The 26,246-nt window shown below is 38.8% G+C and overlaps 1 protein-coding gene across 2 annotated transcripts in view; it reads left to right on the forward strand.

The window, feature by feature from the left end:
* The window catches only part of pacsin3 (protein kinase C and casein kinase substrate in neurons 3), a 29,975-nt gene extending 4,026 nt beyond the window's left edge, over positions 1 to 25,949 (forward strand). Inside the window, exons 2-11 of one of the 2 annotated variants that reach the window (XM_032560173.1) lie at positions 2,087 to 2,152; positions 9,594 to 9,694; positions 10,402 to 10,558; positions 11,546 to 11,781; positions 12,294 to 12,449; positions 16,483 to 16,658; positions 17,733 to 17,853; positions 20,967 to 21,109; positions 24,373 to 24,548; positions 24,975 to 25,949. In XM_032560173.1, the coding sequence (XP_032416064.1) occupies positions 9,641 to 9,694; positions 10,402 to 10,558; positions 11,546 to 11,781; positions 12,294 to 12,449; positions 16,483 to 16,658; positions 17,733 to 17,853; positions 20,967 to 21,109; positions 24,373 to 24,548; positions 24,975 to 25,090 (1,335 nt within the window). In that variant the 5' untranslated portion in view covers positions 2,087 to 2,152; positions 9,594 to 9,640 and the 3' untranslated portion in view covers positions 25,091 to 25,949. The remainder of the gene's footprint in view (positions 1 to 2,086; positions 2,153 to 9,593; positions 9,695 to 10,401; positions 10,559 to 11,545; positions 11,782 to 12,293; positions 12,450 to 16,482; positions 16,659 to 17,732; positions 17,854 to 20,966; positions 21,110 to 24,372; positions 24,549 to 24,974) is intronic. The other variant, XM_032560172.1, reaches the window with a different exon arrangement.
* Positions 25,950 to 26,246: the final 297 nt, after the last annotated feature.

Here is a 26,246-nt window from a genome sequence, read left to right on the forward strand (position 1 = left end):
TCTTTCAGCAAATTGTCTTTATTTGAGTCTGTATACTCCAATTAACAGTTGATTACTAAATTATTTGACGATTATTTCAGTAATCAATTAATCATTTTTAATCATTTCAACTCTAATTTCAATATGATTTGCTTTATTCTCTCTCCTGTTATAGTACAAAGACACCAAATCTTAGTATTTTTGTTTTAGTTTCTATTGAAAATATCTTGGAAAACATTTAAGTAACTTATCAGTAACATTTCAGCAAAGTATAGCAGATTTGTTTTAAGTCAATAATTCCTTAATATTGGCAATAAGTTCATATTTTTTATTGTGTGGAAAAGGAGCCGTTTCAAAAACCTCCAGATTGTTGAGTCACGTTCAACTGGCACTGCGCCGTTACCTAGCAACCCGAGCAGAGCCCAGCCCGTTACCTAGCAACCCGAGCAGAACCCAGCCCCGTTACCTAGCAACCCGAGCAGAACCCAGCCCCGTTACCTAGCAACCCAAGCAGAACCCGCCCCGTTACCTAGCAACCCGAGCAGAGCCCAGCCCCGTTACCTAGCAACCCAAGCAGAACCCAGCCCAGTTACCTAGCAACTCGAGCAGAGCGCCGGCACATTCCAGCTGATTCTACCAAAAGCACAAAATCTTATCAAGCATTTTTAGTTTAGTTTCTAGTGAAAATATCTTAGTACAAACTTGCATGCAACTTGTTAGCAAAATATAAGAGCTTAAGTCAATAATTTCTTAATATTGATGAAAAAGTTCTAGTTCCACAGGCAGATAATTTCACTTACAACATGGAAAAAGGTCTTGCTATAAGTTAAATAATAGTACTGTTTCATCAATATTAAGGAATTATTGACTTAAAACAAGCTCTCTTTTCTTGCTGAAAAGTTTCTTGTACGTTTGTCTTATTTCAAGCGTTCTAAGATATTTCTACTAGAAACTAGAAAAAATGCTTAAGACTTTTTTTTTTTTTTTGCAGTGTGAGGGTTCAAATCTCATGTCTGTGTGAAAATGGCTGTTCAGGAGCTTCTCTAATCTCTGGCAGCCGCAGCAGGTCGAGTTTATCCGGGCCAGAGGCGGTACCGGCCCACAGTGGCTCCAGTGATGCGGTTCTGGCCAGAGATGAGCTTCAGGAACGTGTGTGTGTGTGTGTGTGTGTGTGTGTGTGTGTTGGGGTGTGTGTGTGTGTGTGTGTGTGTGTGTGTGTGTGGGAAGAAAGCGGAGTCCATTTTTTTCATGGACTCTGCTGAGTCGGCTGCGTTTTCTTCTTCTCTTGTTTTGATTCGGTCAGCGCCGGGCTGCAGGCAGAACGACTCAGTTTATGAAGCTGTTTGAGAAACAAACATGCCAACTAGACCAAGTGCTGATCAAATTATTATCATTTAATATTTAAAAATTACATCATCAGACGAATCAAAACATAAAGTGGAAACTTTGGTATTTTAAAGACTTAAATGACAATAATTCATATAAGTAATGAAAATAACAATCAGGCAAAAGAAACATTTTCCAAATCAGTTTCTTTTAATGAAAAACTTTTGAAACTTTAAGAAAAACTGCTGGTGTGTGTCTGTGTCTGGTGCATTTCTGGTTAAAACATGTTTGTTTTTAATTCAGTGGGTAGAAAATCCAGAAATTTACTCAAGTAAAAGTAAAAAGTTCAGTGTAGTAAAAATACTCCTAAAAAGAAGAGTGAGCCAAGTGAATGTAACTAGTTGCAGCTCTGGTTTTTAATCTGTTTTTGGTGAACGCTTTAATAAAAAATGGCCGACTCGCTCTCTCTTTCCAACCTGAAGTTGTCTTCCTGCAGGTTTGCCGTACCAGAGGCATGAGCGAGCCTCTCTGACCTCAGCTGCTAAGCTCTGCTGCTGTCTGGCTGCTTCATTAAGTTTCCTCTCCAGGCTTCATGTGTGGTATTTCGCTCGGCCTCCCAGAATGTGCCACCCTCCAGCCGGCACCGGGCCATAAAGCAGCGGCTAATTCTGGGCTAATCTAACCGCTTGCTGCTGCTGCTGCTTCGCTAACAACCCTCTCTGTTTTCCCTCCGCTGCCTCTTTGGACTCTTCCTCCTTCTGTCCCGACCGCTTTGCCTCAGGCTGCTGGAGAAACGGGCCGTCTTCAGTTTGGACATCTGTCCATTTGTATTTTCGTCTCTGATAAGGTAAGTCCTGCTTGACTCTGGCATCCACTTGGCTACAGCATGCTAACGTTTGTGTTGCATGTGTCCTGTTTATTTCTACTTCTTTTATTTATATGTGATGTTTTAAATCTAACAAGGTGCATCTTATGGTGAACATAACATATGTCTTCTTGTTTCTTACAAAAATACATTTTGTGACTTTATGACCACAAACTTTGATGTATTTGTTGGAGGTCCAATGTGAAAGATCAACACGAAGACTTAGTCTACACAGAGCCAGGCATCTGGGAAAACTAAAACATTTTTATGCATTTTGGCCTTTCAGCCACACAAAAATTCAGTTTTATATTACTAAAACGATTATTTATGAAAGGTGGAGATTTGAGAGAACTCTGTACTTGTGTTTGTGTGTGTACATGGGAAAATGGTGGCAAATGGTGCACATATTCTTATATTTTTTATCTTTATATTCTAATACAGTGTTTAAAAATAGCTCAACCTACATATCTGTCCACACAAAAGAATTTCCTGGCGCCATGTTTACTTCCTAACAGGAAGTTGTGGTTGTTTTGAAGCGATCTGATTGGCCTGCATTGGTTTTAGCTTTGCGCTGCTCTGCCCCCTATGGGTTTGGCATGGTAAAAACAACGTGCAAGGGGAGATTGGTATGTTGATGTGGATGAAAACTTTTATTTTTTCATGTGTACAATGAAAATCCTTTCATACAATTTTTTACAAACAATATGGCGGAGGTATTTGTTTTTATTTAACAGCTATGTGTTCGCAGTTATGGAGACTTTTGCAACCTTCAACAGGTTTTCTTCTACGTTTATCTAAGACTGGGCAATAAATCAATAAGATATATCGCGATGGACATGTTGTCAATATCAGTAGATCACACAGCTGATAGAATATTCACTGAACTTCGCAGCATTCCCAACTTTACTTGCGCTGGAATCAACTAACTCACTCAGTCTTTGGTTACCTAGCAACAACCTACTGGGTATAACTGACACAGCAGTTTCAAGTTTCTCCACCTCATAACTGCTGAAAAATAGAAACCAGTGGTGTGGAGTTAAAACTGTGGATAAAAGCCACCAGGTCGGCAATATTTCAGATATTTAAAACAAAAACGAATCAGTAATTATCATTATTGTGATGAGTTCTTTAGCCATATTGCCCAGTCCTATATTTATCCCGTATTTAAGTATCTCCATTTATTTATATGATTAATTTTGACCAGATTCTGTCAATGCTGGAGAAAAGCATCTCCAATGTCTTGATTTATCATTGAAAGTTGTTTTTAACGTAACAAAATGCGAATAATTTGAAGGGACTGTAATTCTGGTTTCTCGTCCATGTAGCTTTGAGAAATGTGAACTATTTACCTCTCGCACAGCTACAGTTTTCAGACAACGTACCTTTTGTTTTTTCTGACTAACTGCGGCATCACAACTAGAACCTGTTCTGGGGGTAACAGACGTTTGTTTTCAGTTTTAAGATGGTTTACTTTAAAGTGACACACCTGTCGATCTGCCAAGACAAACCGTGATGCTAGCATGCCGTTTGTTGTCAATCAGCAAACTCTAACTCAAGATTATAAAGTTTTCCTAAAGAAGTAGTTTTTCATTTTCTCTACAAGAAAACAATAAATCCTTTTTGATCAATTTTAAGGAATAATTGACTCCAAACAAGCTTCTACATCTTGCTGAAAACTTACTAACTACTAAGTAAGATATTTAGACATTTCTATGAGAAACTGGACCAAAAATAGTTGGTAAGATTTTGTGTTTTTGCAGTGTAGACCCGTTGCAATAAATTTAAATTAGCTCAATAATTTCCATTTGCATGATTTATCATTTTTCTCTTTCTACCAAAAACTGGATGATAAATCTTCAGTTTGGTGTTTTAGTCTTATTTTGAGGACAGTTTTGTTTAGAGAGACTTCATAATTCATTACATTTCTAGTTTTTTATTTATTTTTGATATTTAAAACGTCTTCCAGTTAGCATTAAATATTGATTAGAATTTTAAGTTTATTGATCTTTCAGAATGTTGCATTATATTAGTTGAAAATGGTCTCAAAACAACAATACTATTGCGATAACCTCTGTGATAATTTATCGCCTGCTCTGGCTTTCTGCTTGTTGTGATTAAACGTTTTTAATGTTCGGCTCCTTCTTCAGTCACTCTTGTCAGATTAGAGCAAAGCCTGAATTCAGGGTCCAGTTTGGAGTATTTCTGCCACCAGCAATCATCTCTCCTCAGACGTGGAGCCTCTAATTTCACGAGCTCCACAGCTGGTTCTGTTGGCGGCAGCAAACGGGTTCCATCTGCTCTTTGCATTTCTGGGTATTTTTAAGCCTCCGCGTCGCCGTATCGGTAGATACTGAAGCTTTTTCTGGAATGCAGCGCAGCTTTAGGGCAGGGGAGACGTTCGTTTACGTTAATCAGATTGTGAGTTTGACACCGGAGCTTATGAGGTCCGGTCCGTCGCGCCCTCCTCTTCCTCCTCCTCCTCCTCTCTGGCCTGACCCACTTTTCAATAAAGCAACAAGAATCTCCGTCTGCGCCAGCTTTCTCTCTCGCCTCAGCCGGTTGCACTCCAGATTGTGACCTGGAATCGGTTCTGATCCGCTTTGCTCTTCTGATCGGCGGTGGTTTAAAAATTACCGTAATAATTATTCCATAGATTTAACATGGAACTGCGTTTCACACTGCAAAAACACCAAATATCGAGTATTTTTGATCCAGTTTCTCGTCCACATGTCTTATTACTCTTTAAATAAGATAAAACTCATTTACAAGTAACTTTTCATCAAGATACAGGAGCTTGTTAAATACTTTTTAAGTGTTTTTGCAGTGCACGACACAAAAAGTACAAACTCAAATTCATGTTTCTGCTTTTATTGTTTTCATTACCAACATTTGTTAAAATGTCGTCTCTGTTCCTGCATTAATCTCAACTGTAGGTCAGTAATTACACTGCAAAGCAGAATTTTACCAAGTATTTCTGTTTAGTTTCCAGTGAAAATATCTTAGTTCACCTGAAGTAAGACAAAACCCTTGCAAGTAACTGTTCAGCAACATATAGGAGCTTGTTTTTAGTAAAAGATAAAAGCGAGCGTGTTGTTGATGTTTTTTAAGGATACATCTGTGACCCAATCAAGGATTTTCTGAACTTTTCTTGACGTGTTTTTGTAGGAAACCAACTTGGAGCATTTATGAATGGAAAAACTTTTGCTTAAAAGAAAAAGTGTTTTCAGTTTAGAAAAATAACACATTTGAGTGTCCCTACTTCAGTTTTTGAAGGTTGTTTGTCTCAGATGTTGCAGCAACATGTGAGTTACTACACGGTTATTTTAGTTTCTCCGCCAACATGGAGTTTAATTTCATGCAACTTGTTTTCTAATTAAAGAGTCTGCAACCTTTACCATCCAAAGAGCCATTTTTCCCTGTGCAGTAGCTAAATGAAACTCATTGAGAGCTATAATTTTTTAAGAACCACTATTTTATTTCTATGTCTTTAAAATAAAGATAAACTGAACTTTTGCAAAAAGACTATGGATAAATTTTCATATTTTATTAAGTTTCTTCTTTTTTAAACCGATTCAGAGACGGCTTGGTTGACCAACCTCAGTGATTCAGTTATGTTTATCATTCATATTCCAGAGATTGCTCGTCTAGTTTCTTAGAAAACGTTTCGGATTCAGATTTTCTCTGGAAAATCTCTGAGATCAGGCAGATCAGCGGCTCGTTTGTGTTGCTCTCTGTTGGAGGAAGATTGGAGGAATCCTCCATGATGAAGGCCAACATCAAATACCTCTCCATGTGTTGGTATGTTTAAACATGTTTTACATGATCAAAGACTAGACACAGTTTTTACCTGATTCTTTTGCATGAGTTACTGCATCAATGCAGCGTAGCATGGAGATCAGCCTGTGGTTCTGCTGCGGTGGAGAGAAAACCCAGGTGGCTTTGATCGCAGCCTTGATGTCTGTTTTCCTCCAAACTCTGAGATCTTGATTTCAAACTGAAAAGGAAACTTCACTTTCTTCTGAAAGGAGGATTTTGGACGTAACATGAACTAGCTAGCTTCGAATGCAGATTATGAGGCAAACAACTACCCAGAGTTGGCTAGCTTTGAATACAGACTAGTTGAGCACAATGGCTACTCTTAGCTAGCTAGCTTTCAACGCAAATTAACTGATGCCAACAACCTGGTGTTGGCTAATTTTGGAATATAACTGAAGTCAACAGCTAATCCAAGCTAGCTTTGAAAACAAATTAGCGGAGGCCAACAGCTAGTCTAAGCTAGTCCACTTTGAATGCAAATTATCTTAGGCCAACAACTACTTGGAGTTGGCTAGCTTTGAATACAAACTAGTTTAATACAAATTAGCTCAAGCAAACAGCTAATCTGATCTTGCTAGCTTTGGATACAAATGAGCTGAGGCCAACCGTTGAGATGAACTAGCTACACTTTGATAACAAATTAGCTGAAGCCAACAAATAATCTGAGTTGGCTACCCAGATCAGATTAGCTGTCGGCCTCGGTCAATTTAAAGTCGCACAAAATAAAAACTGCTTGATAAAAAATGAATGAACAGCAGTCAGTTTAGACGCCCACACCTTTTTAAAAGTCTACAATAGCTCTGATTTGTTCAGTCTTGTTTTTCTAGCTCCCTTTGATTCAGTTGCTATTAATACAAACATGTTGCATAATAATGATTTGTAATGTCTTCCAGCAGTTGTGAATGAGTTTTAACGTTTTGTGCCGCAGTGAGTAGCGATCCATGGTGAAGGCAGTAGCTCATCGTCAGGTTCCAGCACGTTGCAGGGAGAGGTCTCTGCAGCTGTTGGCATATTTTACACCCGTCTGTGGAAAAACACCCACTGGGCCGTGGGTCTGTGAGATTTACCCTCCGTCTTTGAGCCATGATATGTGCAGCCTGAGCTTTTAGGGATAATCTTAGACGTCACGTGTCTCTGCAGATACAGACACACCTATGATTACCCATGAGTCACGGGTTCTCGCTTGTGGTGCCACATTCTTTCTGCCGCCGACTGCTTTTGTTGTAGCAGAACTCATGAGGAGCATCCGCGTTTATTTACAGCCGCCGGCGCATTGTTCCCTGCAGAGCATCACCAAGGTTACGCTTCTGCACCGAGGCCTGCTCCCAGCACCGATGCAGTTATTTACAGTGAGAGGGAGCGTTGTGAAACAACCGGGAAGTCAAGTTGAGCCTTGCAGAACACAATCTCATGCAAAAACTATTCACCTCAGACAGTAGCTTTAAGAAGAAAGAGAAACAGAAAGACTGGACTTTGTCTTTGTTGTTTCTATAATTGAGTAAATTGCTGCAGATTAACTTCCTGCACTAACTGAAAATTGGAATTGAACAATTTGAAAGGATTGATGTCAGGCCTCTGTTCAGCTAGCTAACTGAGTAGTTGTTGGCCTCAGTTAATTTGTATTCTAAGATGGCTAGCTCATCTTAACCGTTGGCCTTAGATAATTTGATCTCAAAGGGAAATTAAATGTCGTAACTCATATCAATTCAGATTATTCAAAGACTTATTGTAGATAGTGAAGGCTGTTGGCAGGAAAGAGCTCTTGTAACTGTCTGAATTACACCGACTCTGAAGAAACCAGTTGGTTTTAGATCATTTGTATTCAAAGCCAGCTAACTCAGATTACAGGTTTCTTAGCTAATTTGTTTTTAAAGCTAACTAGCTCAAATTAGCAGTTGGCCTTAGATAATTTGTATCCAAAGCTTGTCAACAATTACCAAAACTAATAACAGATATTACATTATGTATCATCCATACACATAAAATATGTTTATCAATGTTCCATTATTATGGTTCAAAAGCAACAGATCGGGTTTTAGCCTTAATTTAAAAACTCTGAGTTTTGGCTGTGTTGTGGTTTTCTGGAAGTTTGGTCCAGATTTGTGGTGCGTAGAGGCTGAATGCTGATTCTGTGTTTTCCTACAATCACAGATATTTACTGAAGCTTAAAGCCTCAAGGAAAATGAACAGAAACAGAAATGTTACTTTTTCCAAAAGGATTGTGTTCTGAGCAGGGAGTAGATTAGGATTAACGTCAGTCAAAGGCACCAGTTGTACCATCATACAAACAATAAGCTTTGAGAGTCACTGTGGTGACGCTCTTCTGTTTTTTGCAGAAGTAAACAAATACTTAAGATCCCTTTTAAAAATGCGTTTAGCTGCCTATTTTAATGGTTTAAACACCAAATATGCCTCAATATGCATTAAGCAGCACAATAGAAACGAAACTAGCAGATGCTAACATCCATCGTTTGTCTCACACTGCAAAAAGACAAAATCTTACCAAGTATTTTTGGTTTAGTTTCTACTGCAAATATCTTAGTTTTATCTTATTTCAAGTGAACTAACTTACAATTAACTTTACATTAAGATATAGGAGCTTGTTTTCAGTCAATATTGCCTTGATATTGATGAAAAAGTCCCAATTAAATTGGCAGATTATTTAACTTACCTGGGGAAAACGTGTTGTTATAATGAAACTCGAACTTTTTCATCAATATTGAATTATTTACCTAAAACAAGCTCCGATAGCTTGCTGAAAAGTTACTTGTTAACTTAGTTTTGTTTTATTTCATGTGTACTGAGATATTTGCACTGGAAACAAGACCAAAATTACTTGGTAAGACTTTGTGTTTTTGCAGTGTGGGCTGCAGCCAATCAGCACCAAGGAAAATTAATGGCACTCCTTCATTGGCTGCTTTCAAATCCCAAAAACTTTGTTTCAGTGTCACAAATTACATTTTCTCTGTATTACTTTAAATATACTCTACAAAACAAATCCATGAAACTTTCTTTAAATAATTTCTCACTCCACAGAAAAATCCACAAATGCCAAACTGCTCCACTGCAGAGCAAAACGGGAAAATTACGCATTAATACCATTTTAACAAATAAAAATCTGAAAACTGTGGCATAGATTTGTTTTGAAGTTATCTTAAGTCCTCCAAGTGTTAGACATACACCATATAAAACATAATCAATAATATTTTTTTTTCTCTTTTCAGTAATTTACCACTTTGTTTTTGCCTGTCATATTAGAAATAGCTTTAAATTTGTGGTAAAAATGTGAAAAAGTTCAACATCGTTGCAAGAAACTTTCCAGGAATATTGCATCACAGCAATTTGTTGACAGTTATGTTCACCTTAATGTTCCTTAAGGAGTTTTAAACTGCTTGTATTGATTGGAAAATGCCTTTTTTGTATAATCTGCTGGTTTGCTTTTCAATTTAAAGCTTTTTGACGGTTTCTTTATGTTGAAACTCCTTCCAGGTTGATCTTCTGCTTTTTAAGTTTTTGCTGTTTAAGCACTGAGGCTCAGCATTAGAGAGCTCTTACCAGGTAACATTGTGCTACTTTTGAATCTGTGAATCCCTTTCGTTCTGTGCAGTCTCGTGTGCCGCCGCCATCATTCCGTGCTGCAGGGCCGACCCCAACATGTCTTCCAACGGAGACGTCAGCGACCTCGGCAACTCCGACAGCTTCTGGGAGGTACAAATAAAACACATTTAATACCAGGACACATTCCCACTGCCTTGCTTTGCTTTGTTTGTCATTGCAAAATTCATATTTTGCATGTTTTTATGCTTCCATTTGGGTTTCTACTGCTTCTACAAAAACAAGCTAAGAGCTTAGAAAACTCGTTAAATTGGCAGAAAATAAATTTTTTTGGTGTCTGGAAAATGATACGTTTCAAAAACTTGTTTAAAAAAAATTGTTAAATCACATTGCCCAAGCACTGTGCCGTTACCAAGCAACCAGAACCCAGCTTGGCCTGTTACCTAGCAACCCAAACACATTTGGTCAGCTGGTTTTACTGTTGTATGTGCTGTACAATGGCAGCTGGAAAAGACAAGTATTTTGTTGTTGATATCCAGAAACCCCTTGATGCATTCCTGTTATTTGTGCAGGAGGCTCCACTTCTGCTTTTCAAAGATCTATGGTTCTATAATTGGTCATCTGTTTACAGCCATTTTCAGGCGTGAGTCTAAATGTTGAGTTAGAGAGCGTAAAATCTCATGATATAAGAATGACGTTCTGAAAAAAAAAAGAACATGTTTTGTATAAATCATGGACCTATGCTAACCTGTTCAGGGAAGCATTACGGGTCACCTTTAGCTTCTGGGCTGGTCACTGGGTTTTGCGTAAACTGTGGCTCCCTTATGTAATTTTATTTCTGTGTCTTTGTGCTTCTGCAGCCGGGTAACTATAAAAGGACGGTGAAGCGGATCGACGACGGCCACCGGCTGTGCAACGAGCTCGTTAGCTGCTTCCAGGAGAGAGCCAAGATCGAGAAGAGCTACGCTCTTCAGCTGAGCGACTGGTCCAAAAGGTGGAGGGGCATCGTTGAAAAAGGTCCATCATCTCAGTAGCAATGACGGGTCATAGGATGATGCATCTAGATGTCAGAAAACTGGGAGTTCAGTTACAATTACTGACAGCGGTAATGTGCTAATAGCAGGGCTAAATTTTAGCTTAGCTCGTTTTGCTCACTTTGCTTCCCCTAAATTAGTTTTTTCTGATAAAGTTGTCACATTGTTTATAATTTGTGATAAACTTCTTAAAGTAATTTAGTTATTATATTTTTAGAACTGCGCAGAACAGTTTGTATTGTTGGGATTGTTACTGTTTTCTCCACTGTTAGCTCAATGAGACTATGGATTCATTAATACATTTGACTATTTGTGTGTGCAGTTTAGTGATACAGATCACATTTTTTATGTGACTAAAGTCCTAAAGAAGCGAATGGGAATGTTTTTCAAGAGCTGTAATTGTTGTCATTCACTCAGCCATACAGTTACCCATTAAAGAAGCAATCAATAGTTTTTATTGTCACTATTATTATAAGTATACCACAAAATTTTGTGATAAAACTTTAAATCCATATCATCAACCCCTAGCGTGAATTTTAATAGACTAGAAGTTGGTGCTTTAGCGTTAGCTTATGCTAAATTCCGTGTTGGTTGAGCACTTTAACGCTAGTAGAGCTTATATTTAGTGCTTTAGGGTTAGAACAACTAATGTTATAGTTAACAATGTCCACCACTAGTTAATGGAAACTTTTACCTTTTGGTTCAGAATTGCACAAAATGGGGCGTGGCGTAGTGGTTAGCGCGACCCGTATTTGGAGGCCTTGAGTCCTCGACGCGGCCGTCGCGGGTTCGACTCCCGGACCCGACGACATTTGCCGCATGTCTTCCCCCCTCTCCTTCCCTGTTTCCTGTCAGCCTACTGTCACATAAGGGACACTAGAGCCCACAAAACGACCCCCTGGAGGGGTAAAAAAAAAAAAGAATTGCACAAAAAGATAAACCGTTAGCTTAGCGGTTTTTCCTCCAACAGGCCCTCAGTACGGGACTCTGGAGAAAGCGTGGCACGCCTTCATGCAGGCGGCCGACCGCCTCAGCGAGCTGCACATGGAGCTGCGGGAGCGGCTAGCGGGCGAGGACGGCGAGAAGGTCCGCGACTGGCAGAAAGACGCTTTCCACAAGCAGATGATGGGAGGCTTCAGGGAGACGAAGGACGCAGACGACGGGTTCAGGAAAGCTCAGAAACCCTGGGTCCGCAAGCTGAAAGAGGTGCTTCTGTCTGCCCACCATCCTTTCATCCATCCATGCCTCAAAAAAGGGGCATTTGCTGAAGAAACAACAATCTAAAACTTTTTTCTAATAAAAACTTCAGATTTTACATTTAAAAGGAAAAAAACTTTGTCTGTAAATGTTTCACCCAGAACTACTCAAGTGGGAGTTTTAGATTCACCTGGTTCAAGTTCTGCAAATAAATTCTCTACGAAGCACATTTTCCTATCAAATTATGAATTAGTTGACCTGAAAAATAATCACCAAATTAATCCCACACTGTATTGAAGCAGGAAGAGTTGAGTTTTTCATGTTAGGTGTATTTTTAGCTGGAGATTCATCTTTTGCTACAAATTATCAAGTGTTCACTAAATGTGAATGTTGGTTATGTTGTTGCATTTTAGATAATAAAATGCTTACTTTCTCATTTAAAAATATGAAAAGTGTTTTTTTTACATCAGTTTGCATGAAAACTGCACAATTAATCAAAAATCAAATCTGTTTGCATCAAGGTCGAGTCCAGTAAGAAAAGCTACCATCAGGCCAGGAAGGAGGAGTGGACGGCCGTTTCCAGGGAAACGCACGCCAAGGCTGACCCGTCCAAATCCCAGGAGGAAGTCCGCAAATTCACGGTCCGGGCCGAGCGCTGCAACCAAGAGGCCGAGAAGGTACAAAACTGAAACCCACACATCTGGAGTCCTTTTTACTCCGCTTTAGTTAAACTTCAGTCCAGAAAGTCTGGTCCGTTTGGGGAGGTGTGAACGCGTAACCGACCAAAAAATAAGTGAACTCTGGTCCGCCTGCAAACCTCGGTGTCGGTTTGGTTGAATTAAACTCTTGTTTGGTTTGAATTTATATGTGAACCACACAAAAGGTTCACATATAAAAAACAGGAAATGGACTACAGCACAGAGCATTCTGGGTAAATACAACCAAAACAAACATGCTAGTGTAGCTCTAGCATGAGAAAAGACTAAAGAGGATTCCTACAACCGCTAAAATCTGACGCGACTCCTTTTTTGTTCACATTTTGTGAAAAATGTTGCTGCATTTTTATTGACCACATAATTGGTCAATTTAACATTTTGAAAATAAATTTGCTTAATGGAAACACACTAGTTTAAAGGTAAAGGTAATTTTATTTATATAGGACATTTATATAGGACATACAAAGTGCTTAGAGAAAACTCATTGCTATATTTTTTTGTTTGTTTGGGGTTTTTTTGCCCACATTGAAATTGGTTTATTTCACATTACTGCCATTTAAACACTCTTTTTTGCACATAATCAACAGTCAGATGTCAGAACTGGCACAAACCATGAATAAGAAGATGACAGGAAGTAGTTGGAGGATTATGGCGCTGCATGTTTTTTAATGACGCATCACGTGAACAAGCTTATTCACACCGGATTTTAATTGTATTGTTAAATTTAATTTAACCACCACAATTGCAAATTTGTGTAATTGACAACGTTTTGCGCTCATTTACAACGGAAACGCAGCTAGTGTCTTCATTTCATCAAAGGTTCTTGGTGCAGCACCCCCACAGGCGAGGAGGGGAACAGGTTTTTCAAATGGTTTGGTTGGTTTGACACAGAAAATGTAGCAAATGTTGCAATTTTGGTCCCCAGTTGAACCGAGTTTACCGGACTACCAGGTGTGAAAACACCCGTAGCATCCCGGGAGGAGCTCCAGTCGTCCCAGTCAGGGTGTGCCAGTGAGTCCAGTAAAACATACCTGCCTGTGTCTCTGCCTTTAAAACAAGACTGGACTTGTATCGCCTTCATTTCGGCTCGGGACAAACCCAACAGCGGGGACGGAGAACTGAAGAGAGGAAAGAATCTGAGAAATCTGGTGAATTCAGACTCGGCTTGGTGACACTTTCTCATCCAGATGTCACTTAATTATTCTGAAGCTAAATCACAAATGACTGAATAAAATTTTAATTATAGCAGTAAGAACAGAAGAGTTTCAGTCTGCAGTCACTGTGAGCCTCCACACCTACAGCCCGATGAAATGAAACTTTAAGAAGAACTCAGGTTGTTTACATGGCAACATTTGCGGTTTCTAGGAGCATAAGGGGAATTACAGATCCTTAACTGCACCTTTCCTCTGAGGAACTTGTTAAAGAGGCTTTTTAAAACCTGAGTGGCTTTTAAAATAAACTAATTAAACCACAATACTTCCCATAACAGCCACAAAGAAATAAGATGGTAATTGGAAACATCAGATCAGCCTGGGTGGAAGAAAACAAATGGACCACAAAATGAAGGGATTCACACTATTTGGTCCAGATCTTCAAATTACATTTATTATTATTAGACACAATTTGTGTTTCCAATGGAAATAAAGGTTTCATAAATCTATTAGTTTTGAAGAATCTGCAGAATGATCTGGTTGAGTCAAAGTGTTTTAGATGTTGAACTAAAGCTGATCAAATGGACCCAAAAATCTTTTAAATGGAACCTATCATGCAAATGTTTTTATCTTCAATTTATGTGTTTAAAAAACAACCAGTTGTTTTTTGGCAATAAGTTGATGTTTTTTGGTGTCTGGAAGATGAGCCATTTCAAAAATGTCCTGGCTGTTGAGTTACCTAGTAACCCCAGCTGAGCACAGCCCTGTTACCTAGCAACCCTTGCAGACCAGCTTTTGTTCAGAAACCACTTGCTGCATTCTTGCTGATTGTACAGAAGGCTTGACTTCTGCTTTTCAAAGATGTACGGTTGCATAATAGCGCATCTGTTTGCAGCCATTTTATTTTTTGAGTGTCAACATTGAGTTGGGGGTCGTGGCCAGCAGCAGCGTGAGTTTAAAGTGACAAAAGGCCGTAAAAAGGCTCATTCTGAAAGAAGCTCAAACCAGACTAAAAATTATTTTGTAATGCAATGAACGTGTTTTATATAGAAAAAGCTACTTCTAAGTTACTTTTGTCTTATTATATAAAACACGTTCATTGCATGAACGTGTTTTATATAGACCACAGACCTATCCTCACCTGTTCATGGAAGCATAATATGTCACCTTTAACAGTATAGACACATGAACAATATCAATGGGCTCTTTGCACCTGCCGCGCTGACGTCACAACTGCATGCGCAAATGCGGCTCTTTTTTTCCGCTCTGAGTTACCATGACAGCTAGAAAAGACAAAGTCTTATTTCAGACGCAAATAAAACAATACTATGAACATTGCTGTCTTCCTAATATAATGGGCTTTTAAGTTTTCATGGATTTCCAAACAGTCCTGAATTAAGAAGATGATGGCTTGTAAATATTCGTCGCTACCAGTTAAAGCTAACGCCGCACAGCAACGTTTACAGCCTTCACTTCACTCCGGATCAACTTCTTCAGCCTAAAGAAGAAGGTAAAGGAGCTTCCTGTGTTATTTCCATGGAATCACTTCTGTATTGAGCCTGAAAGAGTTTATGGGAACGAGAGAGCAGACCAGAGCCAGACAGCCGAGCTACTGATCCGCCTGTACACACTGCTGTAAACACCGTCCTGCTTCACAAGAAGCATGCAAAACTAATAAAGCAAAATAACACGGAGACCTTAAGGAACACGGCCATATTTTTCTAAAAGCAACAACTCTGAACCTGAACAGTCAGCTGAACTAGAACTCCGACACCAGAGCTGCTCTACTGTTAAGCTATGGGCTTGTTGTGCTTCAGAAGCAAAAAGACTGAACCGTAAAATCCCCGTTACTTGGTCTCTGACACTAACGACAATAAACCACGTAATATACTTGAAAACAAGGTAAAAACATTGTCCTTTAATGAATGATAAAAAATGTTTAGATACTTAAATAGCACGTTTTTACAAGAAAAATGTCTAGCATAAGCTAAAGCTAATGTTAGCCACAAAGTTTAAAGAAAGTAAAACTCACCTTTGTATCTGTGTATAACGAGGCGAACATCTTAAAACCTTTCTCCAGCTTATTGTCGGGGCTTCGGATCCATGTTCATCATTAATTGTTACCTTGGACAAGCCCTGCAAACACCCAGTGGAAAGAGCCTTTTTCAATAGATCGGAAAAGATTGAGCCGCTTTTCCCCGAACGTGGAAGCTGAGGTGCAAAGAGCCCATACATCGACTAGAATATTCACTGAACTCTGATCCAGAAACGCACTGCCTTCTGGGAGATGTAGGCAGAGGAAAGAATTTAGCGGCTCAACCTCTCAGCTAGCTGAGCTGAGACCTCTGAGCCTAATTCACTTATCCTTTGGTTACCTAGCAACTCTCTCATCCTTTGGTTACCTAGCAACAACCTGTTGAGTAACTGGCACAGCAGCAGTTAAAATTTTTCCACCAAAGCCTCATAACTTGCTTAAAACTAAAAAACAACGGTGTGGAGTAAAAACTGTGGACAAAAAAATCTCTGCCTGGTATTATTTCAGATATTTAAAACAAAAAACTAGTAAATAATTTTTGATATCGACTGATATAAAACGTTTATATTTTTTGGTTTTTGTCCAAAAATTTGCGTTGAAATGGTGCATTCAAAAGAAAAAAGTAGTCATTTGCTGTCAATTTTTATTATTTTGAAATTTTAAATGATTTCTATTATTTTTATCTTGGGATGTGTGGGAATAAAAAACACCGTAGGCGGTGTTTGGTAGCTCAAAATGACAGTGTTGTGATTATTCAGACATTTTCAGCCTGAGCAAGTGAGTCTTTATATGTGTGTTTGTTTTGTAGGCAAAGGAGCGCTACGCAAAGGCCCTGGAGGATCTGAACCGCTGCAACCCTCGCTACATGGAGGACATGGAGCAGGTGTTCGACCTCACGCAGGAGGCAGAACGGAAGAGGCTGCGCTTCTTCAAAGACGTCCTGCTGGATATCCACACGCACCTCGACCTGTCCACCAAAGACAGGTGGGAAGACTTTCACTTCCTCTGGGGGGGAAACATGAAAACGTGATGGCCGCTGACTCAGAGCGAAGGCATGCAGCTCCTGGTGCATGTGGGAACATGTGTGTGTGTACACAGAGGTTAATACAAAACCTGAACTGTCGTCCATTAACTGTTGACCTCTGGTGTTATTTAAACAGGCTCAAGTTGCCATGGTAAAGTCCAAGTAAACAGGACAAAATAACTTTAAAGTAGCTTCACCAACTACATATTTTCAACAAAGAGTCTGGTCCTGCTTCTAATGTCCTAAATCTTGATGCAGTTTTCTGATGCTCTCTCCCAGCTTCAACTCTTTGGATTTAATCAGAAAATTTCTGAAGCCTCTTCATTTATTTAAAAAATTTAAACCGAAACTTAAAGGCCTCTCTGCTGCCCCCTACTGCCTGCTTATTTTTCAGACAGTTTCAGAAAAGGTAACAGGTGATTAAATTGTGGCTAACTTTAAATTATTTGGGTCACAACTAAAAAAAAAAAAAAAAAAAAAAAAAGGATTTTAGATTACGTTCCTTTAGTTTATATGAATCTGCAAAGAAAAAAGCCAAGTGCAAGTAATTAATATGGTTTCTTAGGCTACATTCATATGTTTTGAGATGATTTTTAAATGTTTTTTCTAATTTATTTGCAATTTTTGGTTAAAAATTTGTCTAAACTGATTGACTTCTAAAACTAGTGTTTACATGTTAAACAGTTTTAAAGTGAAACTTCCTCAGTTAGCATGTGCTAAGTAAATGCCCTGTCATATGACTTTCTCAGAGTAATTAATCAATAAACCTTTATAGAATCAGAGGTATTAGAAACATATTTTACAAAATAAAACTAAAACTTGATCATCAAGGATTTGGATATTTTAAAAAAATGTATTAAAATTAAATAGAACAACTTAAAAGTTGTGAAAATTTTGAATAAAAACAACAAATCTGGAAAAAAAAACCTTTATCTTTTATTAAGACTTTAGAAAAGTGCAAAAAGACAAAAACTTGGTTCAGATTAATCACATGAAGGACTTTATTGTAATGGTTTTATGGTTTTAATCAACAGCTTTAAAAACCTGCACCAGGATCTGGGTCAGACCATCCGAGCTGCCAGCGATGCTGAAGACCTGCGGTGGTGGAGGAACACCCACGGACCAGGGATGAGCATGAACTGGCCCCAGTTTGAGGTGTGGAAACTCATAAACTCGTTCAGAACCGTGAAAAATAGGGATGCAAACAAGCAATCAACTTGCAACTATTTTTTCGGTTAATGGTTAATTGTTAGATTAAAATTAGTTCCAATCGATTCACTAATAACATCCGCTTAGAGTCTTAGACCTTATGTTAATGTTGTAGTTTGGCCTCCGTCCAGCAGAGGGGGCGCCGCTGGTTAACCTTATCAGCGGAGCCGTTGATACAGAAACAAATATGGCGGCCATATCGGAATGGAGAAACGGTCTAAGCAGAGTCCGGTGTGGGTCGGAAACTACACTTTATTCGGTTTTATTTTGAAACATAAACACTCGATAAACTGTTTAAGTAAAATTTTATTTTAATAGCGCTTTATTCAGACGAATTGCATGAAGGAGGAGCAGCAATTTTTCAACAAAAAACTACTGTTGTGCTACGAAGGTGAGTGTGTTGACAGAATAGCAGAGGAGATAACGGAGAAACAACGTAACATGATGGAAAAAAGTTTTAACATTCCTTCATATCTGTCTTTTAGTGGGGGATTAAGTCTTTAATTTTTTTAATTCAGCAGCCTAGTGGTTACTGTTTTATCATATTTTGTAAATATATCCAAGTTTAATAATGTAAAAAAACAACATGTTCTGTTTATCCAGTCAGTATTTAATACAGCTGACACAAAATTATTTTTTATTTAGCATATTGTAAAAAAAAAAAAAGTGTCGCCCTTTATTTTATGGAAAGGCTGTCAGCCCTCTTGATGCCAGAGAAAACTAACATTTTTAAAATGTCTGCTTATCAATTAATCTTTAGCCTATCAGTAAGATGAATAAACCTCAAATTAACTCATCCTTAGTGGGGAAACATTTAAACTAGCGGTTCAGCAGGTATTCAGTAGTCATTTATTCGATGAACCAGGTTGCCTCTGAAGCTCTAAATCAATACCTCTCCGTTTGTAAACTGAATGTAAATAAAGGAAAAAGTTCTGCCTCGACTCGATCCAGAGTCCAATGTGTGTTTGTGTGCAGCAGGCTGAATATTAAACAGGTTTGCTGTGAATGCCTGGTTTTATAGTGGAGAGCAGTGAGTGGGGTCAGGAATGTCACACGCAAATTTATTCATCCTTCTGTGAAAATCTGCAGATTTCACCTAATTTCTGCAGACAAACATTACAGCACAAAGCCAGAAACTCCTTACAGACAACTAACAAATCCTGTATGTATTTTTCCACAATAATCCTCCTTAAAGGATTTTCTTCTTCTCCTGTATTTGTTCCCAACTTGTAGGCAGTGAAACATTATTCTTCCTCCTTTGTGTTTGAGGTGATTTGCAGTTTTGGTTGTTAAAGTACATCAGGGATACGGTGACCTGGATTCCTGCCTTTCAGCCTCCACACCTCCTACTGTGTGGAGGTGTTTTAGAACGGCAGCGTCTCATTTCAGAGAATCAAATGACGCTGAAATGCTCAGAAATGTTTGTTTTCCTGCATTCGAAACACTCGATGGGAAGATTGTAGATTACTGAAAGTGCATCATAAAGCTGAATATACTCCAGGTTTCTGGATCTGAGGACGGAAGATATAAACAAACATGGCTGACACGGCCTTCTAATTTTCCAAGAAAAGGCAGTTTGTTTCTTAAACACACTTTCGACTTGTTTGTAAAACATACTTTAAAAAATATATATATATAAACAAAATAACTAAAAATGTCTTAGAACTTAGATGTAAACAAAAGTTAACTTAATCTAATCTTGCAAATAAAACAACATGGTTAAAAAAATTATTGTCATCATAGCGGACATTTGATAAGCAAAAACATCTCCACCACTCACCAAGTATGTTCAGCAATTCCAAACCAACTTAAGTATATTCTAGTTGCCTAAAGAAAAATGCTGAACTGATGGAGCTTACGATTTACAGAAAATTCAACATAAATGGCCACATTTGCAGCTTCAAAATTGTGCCAGTAGCTCTGGAAAAATTGACAATTAACTAAAAATCTCTTACAACTTAGATGCAAGTGAAAGTTAACTTAATCTGATCTTACAAGTTCAAAATGTGGTAAAAAAATAAAAATCTCCTGTTGTTGTACCGGATATTTAACAAACAAAAAACATGTCCAGAGGGAGAAGTTGGCAGGGAGAGACGCATCTCTGTCCTCAGAGGAATCTCCCAGTGTTCCCACAGTGCTGCCGCCACACAGACAGAGGCCCATTGTTCACAACACACACACACACACACACTCCAGCAGCCTTACATTTAGATCACCAAGAACATTTTTCTTTATCCAACTTCACTTCTTTGTCTGCCTAGAAATCAGGTGTTTAAGCCTAAATCTGTTCTGATTTCAGGAAACATTTTTCAGACTTTTAAAATTTACATTTTTCTTGTTTTTCTTATACTAACATTTGGATCTCAACTGCTTCTAAAAGAACAACCTAAACACATTAAAAAAGAAAAAAAAAATATCCAGCTGTTTTTTTTGGCAGCACATAGTTCTCATGACGTCACACCCTCTGTGAATTTCCGTGGCAGCCATCTTAGTAGGCAGTTGCTATGACGACAATAAACAAGCAAGCTTAGAACTAGCTCTCATTCCTATCTAACTATTCTAACCTGCATAATGGGTCACCTTTACATGTTGTTCTTGTACCTGGAGGCACATTTAGTTCATTGCACACACCTCCTTTAGTTTCCCAGAGACAATAAAAACAGCAGTAACTTCATCCGGAGCTGCTCTCTTTCTGCACTCTGTTATTATAGTGGGCGTGCACGTTTTCTATCTGGGTGTCATCAGAGACGTGGATCTCTTCTGTTTAGCTTTGATTCCTCTTTAAAATGAGAAGAGAGAAATTAGTCATTTTATGGGATCTTTTTTATTTGTAATCCTCCTTTCACTTTTCCTCAGGTTCAACTTGGTTATAAATCTGCTTTCTTCTTGTTCCTTGTGGAGTTTTTGACTTTTCTGCAACATAAATTAATTGAACATTTGGACTAAAGTGTGGAGTAAAGAAGATATTTTTGTTTCAAACATAAAAATCAGGTAAAACGATGAATAATTTGCCAGAGTTGACAGAAAAAGTGTGTTGTTTTTTGTGTGTTTATGTGCAGGAGTGGTCTCCAGATTCAAGCCGCTCCATCAGCAGGAAGGAGCGAGGAGGAAACTCGGAGGAGAACGTCGTCACCCTCACCAACATCGTGTCGTCGGGTGGAGGAGACGCACCTCCCAGTCCCATCACTATGGAAATGGGCAGGTAGGAAAATCAAGTGAAGTCTGGTGAAACAACAGAAATCTGCAATAGTTTATAAAAACTTCAAATTTATCCTTTGGTGGAAATGATCTGTGAAATACTGGCTCAGCATGATGCTGCCATTACCATGGAATCATGTAAACATTAGATCTGAACTGTAAATCGCTCTGATTATCACTTAATATCCAAAATGAAGTGAAATTATCCTTCACAGCAAAGAACTCTGACTCCATTCAAACAGCTGAAGGTCAATATTTTTCCACTCAAATAAAATATTATTAAAATATATATAAATCTCAGGGTTTCCCCCAGTGTGTTATAAGCCTGGCGGCCCGTCAGGCTCCATCAGCCCCCGCCAGGCCAAGCGTTGCTTTTTATTTTTATTAGAAAAATTAATAATGCAAAATAAAAAGTACTTTTTTTTTAATGTTAAAATCAGATTGCAAGCGTCTCTGTTGCTCTGAGCGTTTCAGTGGCGGAGCAGATTTATTCCTAACAGATAAGTTTATAGTTTGTGCATTTAAAGCCAGGAGAGCGGACCAATCTGCACGTTGAAGCCAGCGCTGCCGCTGCTTGAGCTTAGCACAGATCACACGTGCCTCCTTTCACTCAAACTGGACCCAGGCTGACCCGTATGGATATTTACATCAACCCCCTGTGAGGAATTATGTTTCTTTAGAGAACTCTACATCAAGGTGAGAGTTTAGCTCTGGTTGCCAGCTCTATGTGAAGGGGAGTAGTTTAACTGGCCTCCCTAAAAAGCTATAAGTTATAGCTGCAGTTTACTAATTTGTATTTGTGAACAAACAGAGCTCAAACTCAAAGATTAAACTTACAGCATCAGATTGTTGCTATGGTAACAAAACAATCTACCTATGAATATTGTTCTTTGAACTTTTACAAGGTAAACTTGCCACCTCCTTAAAATCTTGCATATAAATGTTAAACAATTTAAAATCTTGTAATCTATGTAAACTGAAACCTTTAAATCAAATGTGGCAGTACTGATAATCTCAATAAACAAATGCTACATTTATGTATCTGTGGTCTGTGTTCAAATATTAGCATTTATGGGGCCCCTGAGGCCTGGGGGTTTTATGGTGCTGCTGACTTAATTTGGATTAAACAAAAGTGCAAATAATTAATATTCATCTTAATTGTATTTTTTGATTAGTTGTTTTTAAGACTAGTTGTGGGTTTATATAGTGGTTTACTGGCGATGTTTTCCCGTAACTCAGAAATATTTTTACTTTTCCTGTCAACTTAACATCTTTTAATACAAAAACACGGTGGACCTGCTCGGTGCCCCGACATCCGGGCTTAAAACCCTGAATCTGATCCTAAAACTGCAAAACCCACAAACTCAGACTAAACTTTTATGTAGGGCTGCAACTAACGATTATTTCATTAATCGATTATTCTGACGATTAATTGATTAATCAGACCAAAATAATGGCACTTTCTGCAGATTTTTTATTTAACTCCTAAACATTTTAATGCAATATTAGAAATGCATGAAAAGATGCAAAAAAACAAAATAAATTCCTCATTTTAAATAAGAAATTAAATATTTTATTGCCTAAAATAAAAAAATATAACATTTGTTTAGAGAACCCTTAATCATTTATAGCAAAGAATGCATCTGAAGCTTATAAATATGAAAAGTTCAGTCCATTTAGCCTGGCTAAACAGTGCAGGACTGATGTGCTGATTATTATTTGGATTAATAATCTATTAACAGTTTAATAATTAAATAGCAAAAGATGTTGTTGTTTTTACAGAATTTAAACCAGGTCAAGATGAAACTGTCACTCGAGTTCTGGGTAGAACATATTTACAAACAGAATATTTTTTATCTTAAATAAAAATATATATATTTGTTTTACAGTAATTAAAACTTACAGAAAATGTCCTTTTTGAGTCTGTATACTCTAGTTAACGACTGATTACTAAATAAGTTGGGCTGATTAATCGTTTCAGTCCTAATGAGACTGTAGATTTTGCAGGATAGTTTGTGAATTGAGTGAAGGTTTAGTTGCTCCGTGTTTTCCCTCAGTTTAAAGCTCAACATGTTGGGATCAGCTTGCAGGAAGTCTCTGCAGTGGATTTCTCTCTCCGTTACAGACGGCGTATTTAGAGCTGCTGATCTCCACGAAGGTGTGAATCAGTCTGAGGTTGGATTTAATTCACTGTTTGCTAATAAACTGCTGGTTAAAACTAATCCAAACTGGGAGTTTTTATGGAGTTTTCCCACTTCGTTTTAAGGAGCTCAGCTTTACATCCTCCCAGTTGGATTTAAGAGTCAGTTGTAGCTGCTGCTGTTGTGTAAAGTTTTAAAACGACGTGTTTCTGTGGGTTGTTTAGTCCAGACGTGAACAGAAGACTACAATTACCCCTGAGCGTCCTGCGGGCGTGAGAGCGCGCTTGCTGCTGTTTAACCTCCCGGCTTCCCTGCGGAGGTTTGTAAACCAACAAAACAGCGTCTAATGAGAAGCTGGAAAGCCGAGTCTGTGTCCATGTTCTGCTCCTGCTGGGAGAGGCTCCCTCGCTTCTTTTAGGATAAAGATACAAGTTGGAGATGTCCGATGTCAAATTTAATCGCTCTGAATGTTAGGAGACTAGTGCTGTCAGTCGATTACAAAATTTAATCAAATTAATCACACTCTAATGCTGTTAGTAATAATTATTAATCACTTTGGCTAACTTGTAAAATGCATACTAAATAAAAATCTGGTTGGGCACCAGATAAAACCTGCTTCGGTCCCCAAAAAGGATTGAGCCGGCCCTGCATGAATCAGAATAACCAGATTTATTTGTATCTTTTAGTGACATTCTGATATTAAATAAATTAGGTTAAATGGAAAAATCTGCAGAATGTGCCAGTTTTTTTTATCCGATTAATTGTTGGAACAATTGATTTTTATGACATTTAATCATAATTCTTAGCAGAACTTTTAAACTTTCTTGGGTCGTTTTTAGTTCTACAGTTGCTCCAACCTGTATAGGAAAGGAAGTCAAATTTAGAGTTAAGTTTGTTACAAGCTGAACTCATGTAGAGAGTAAAATTTAAACTATTTCATAGTTTCAACGTCTTGATTTTAACCTAATTTCAGTTTCCACCATCAGAACCTTTAAAACTTCTGGTTTTTATTTTTTGGCAGGAAGTTTGTGTTGCAGCTTCAGAGCTGCAGGTAAACTCCGGATCCGGAGTTTTTCATGGATTCTCTGCTTGACGTTTGTAGTTTTTGTCTCTTGGTCTCATCCAGGGTGAAGGATTACTCATCGGACTGGTCAGACGAGGAGAGTCCCAAGAAGGTGACGGTGAACGGCGTCAGGGAGGCGGAGGACAAAGAGGAGGAGGAGGAGCAGGCGGAGGGCGTGGCGGTGAGAGCGCTGTACGATTACACGGGCCAGGAAGCGGACGAGCTCAGCTTTAAAGCAGGTATGAACCCAAACTAACAATCTTCATACCGCAGAGACTAATCTAAAGATGAATTTTTCAAAAAGCGTCAATGAGTTGACGTTTTTTTTGGCGTCTGAAAAATGAGCCATTTCAAAGACTTCCCCGTTACCTAGCAACCCAAGATGAGTTCCAGCACATTTGGTCAGCTGCTTTATGTGGTTTACAATGGCTGCTGGAAAAGGCTAATTGTTTTTTTGTTGACTTGCCACCCAGAAACCACTTACTGCATTCTTATTGGTTGTGCAGGAGGCTCCACTTCTGCTTTTCAAAGATGTACGGTTATATAATGGTGCATCTGTTTGAAGCCATTTTCACATACCAGTGTAAACGTTGAGTTTGTTGAGCTTATTTGGATTTAAAGTGACAGGACGCCCTAAAACGTCTCATTCTTTCCTTTTCCTTCAGGCGACGAGCTGATGAAGCTTGGTGAGGAAGACGAGCAGGGCTGGTGTAAAGGAAGGCTGAGGAGCGGCCAGGTGGGCCTTTATCCCGCCAACTACGTCCAGGTCATCGCTTCCTGATGGTCCCGCCCCCTCTGGTCAACTGAGCCAATCAGAAAGCTGCACACCACACGCCAGGAACAAGTGGAGGCTTTCCGTCCTGACCCGAGGAAAATGAGTCCTGCGGTTCAGAAAGTCTGTTTTTCTCATTGGAAAGAGAACAGAACTACAATATCTGTTAGCAGAGTCCTTCAACGCTAGCAGGAAAACCACGAGTTTCTGATCGGATCATTAAACCCGCAAAAGAGGATAATCAATCAATCAGCAAGAGACTCATCAAAAACTGGATTTTTCTTTTACGTTTAGTCGTATTGGATAATTTCTACCAATTTAGAAGAAAGGATAAATCAAGGGTACGGCTTGACGCTAATTAGCTTAGCTTAAAAAATTGCTAAGCCCTTCTGCTAACTGCAAAATTGCATGAGAAGCTTTAATTAGAAAATGTTCCCATTTCCACACATGCTCAACATGCATGTGTATTTTTCTTTCCTGTTAGCCAAAGTTTTCTTTAAGCCAGCACCTAGTGGCCATCGGCGGTACTGCATGTTCAAGATCTTTCTTTTAAAAGGAAAAATGAGGATTTTTAAATTTATGTGACAAGGTTATCAGTCAGTATTTTTGCTTACAAGAGGTTGTAGCCAGAACAATTTGGATTTAGAGAATTGTGATAAAACTTTATGTAAATAGAAAAATAAAATGTACCATGCTACTATGATGAAGCATTTGCTGGAAATGTTACATGTTTGTTAAATACCTGAACTGTGCTCAGGTCCAGCTGTTAGCCTGACTTTCTTTTTAGCTTCCAAAAGTCTTAAAACATGAAAATTTCTGATATCAACAAAATGTAAGATATTGATTACTGGTAACTAGCTCACATGACCCATCCATCCATCCATCCATCCATCCATCCATCCATCCATCCATCTTCTTCCGCTTATCCGAGGTCGGGTCGCGGGGGTAGCAGCTTCAGAAGGGAGGCCCAGACTTCCCTCTCCCCAGCCACTTCTTCTAGCTCCTCCGGGGGAATCCCGAGGCGTTCCCAGGCCAGCCGAGAGACATAGTCCCTCCAGCGTGTCCTGGGTCTTCCCCGGGGCCTCCTCCCGGTGGGACGTGCCCGGAACACCTCACCAGGGAGGCGTCCAGGAGGCATCCTGACCAGATGCCCGAGCCACCTCAA

This window comes from Xiphophorus hellerii, chromosome 4, assembly GCF_003331165.1.
Source record: "Xiphophorus hellerii strain 12219 chromosome 4, Xiphophorus_hellerii-4.1, whole genome shotgun sequence".
NCBI classification, from domain to species: domain Eukaryota; kingdom Metazoa; phylum Chordata; class Actinopteri; order Cyprinodontiformes; family Poeciliidae; genus Xiphophorus; species Xiphophorus hellerii.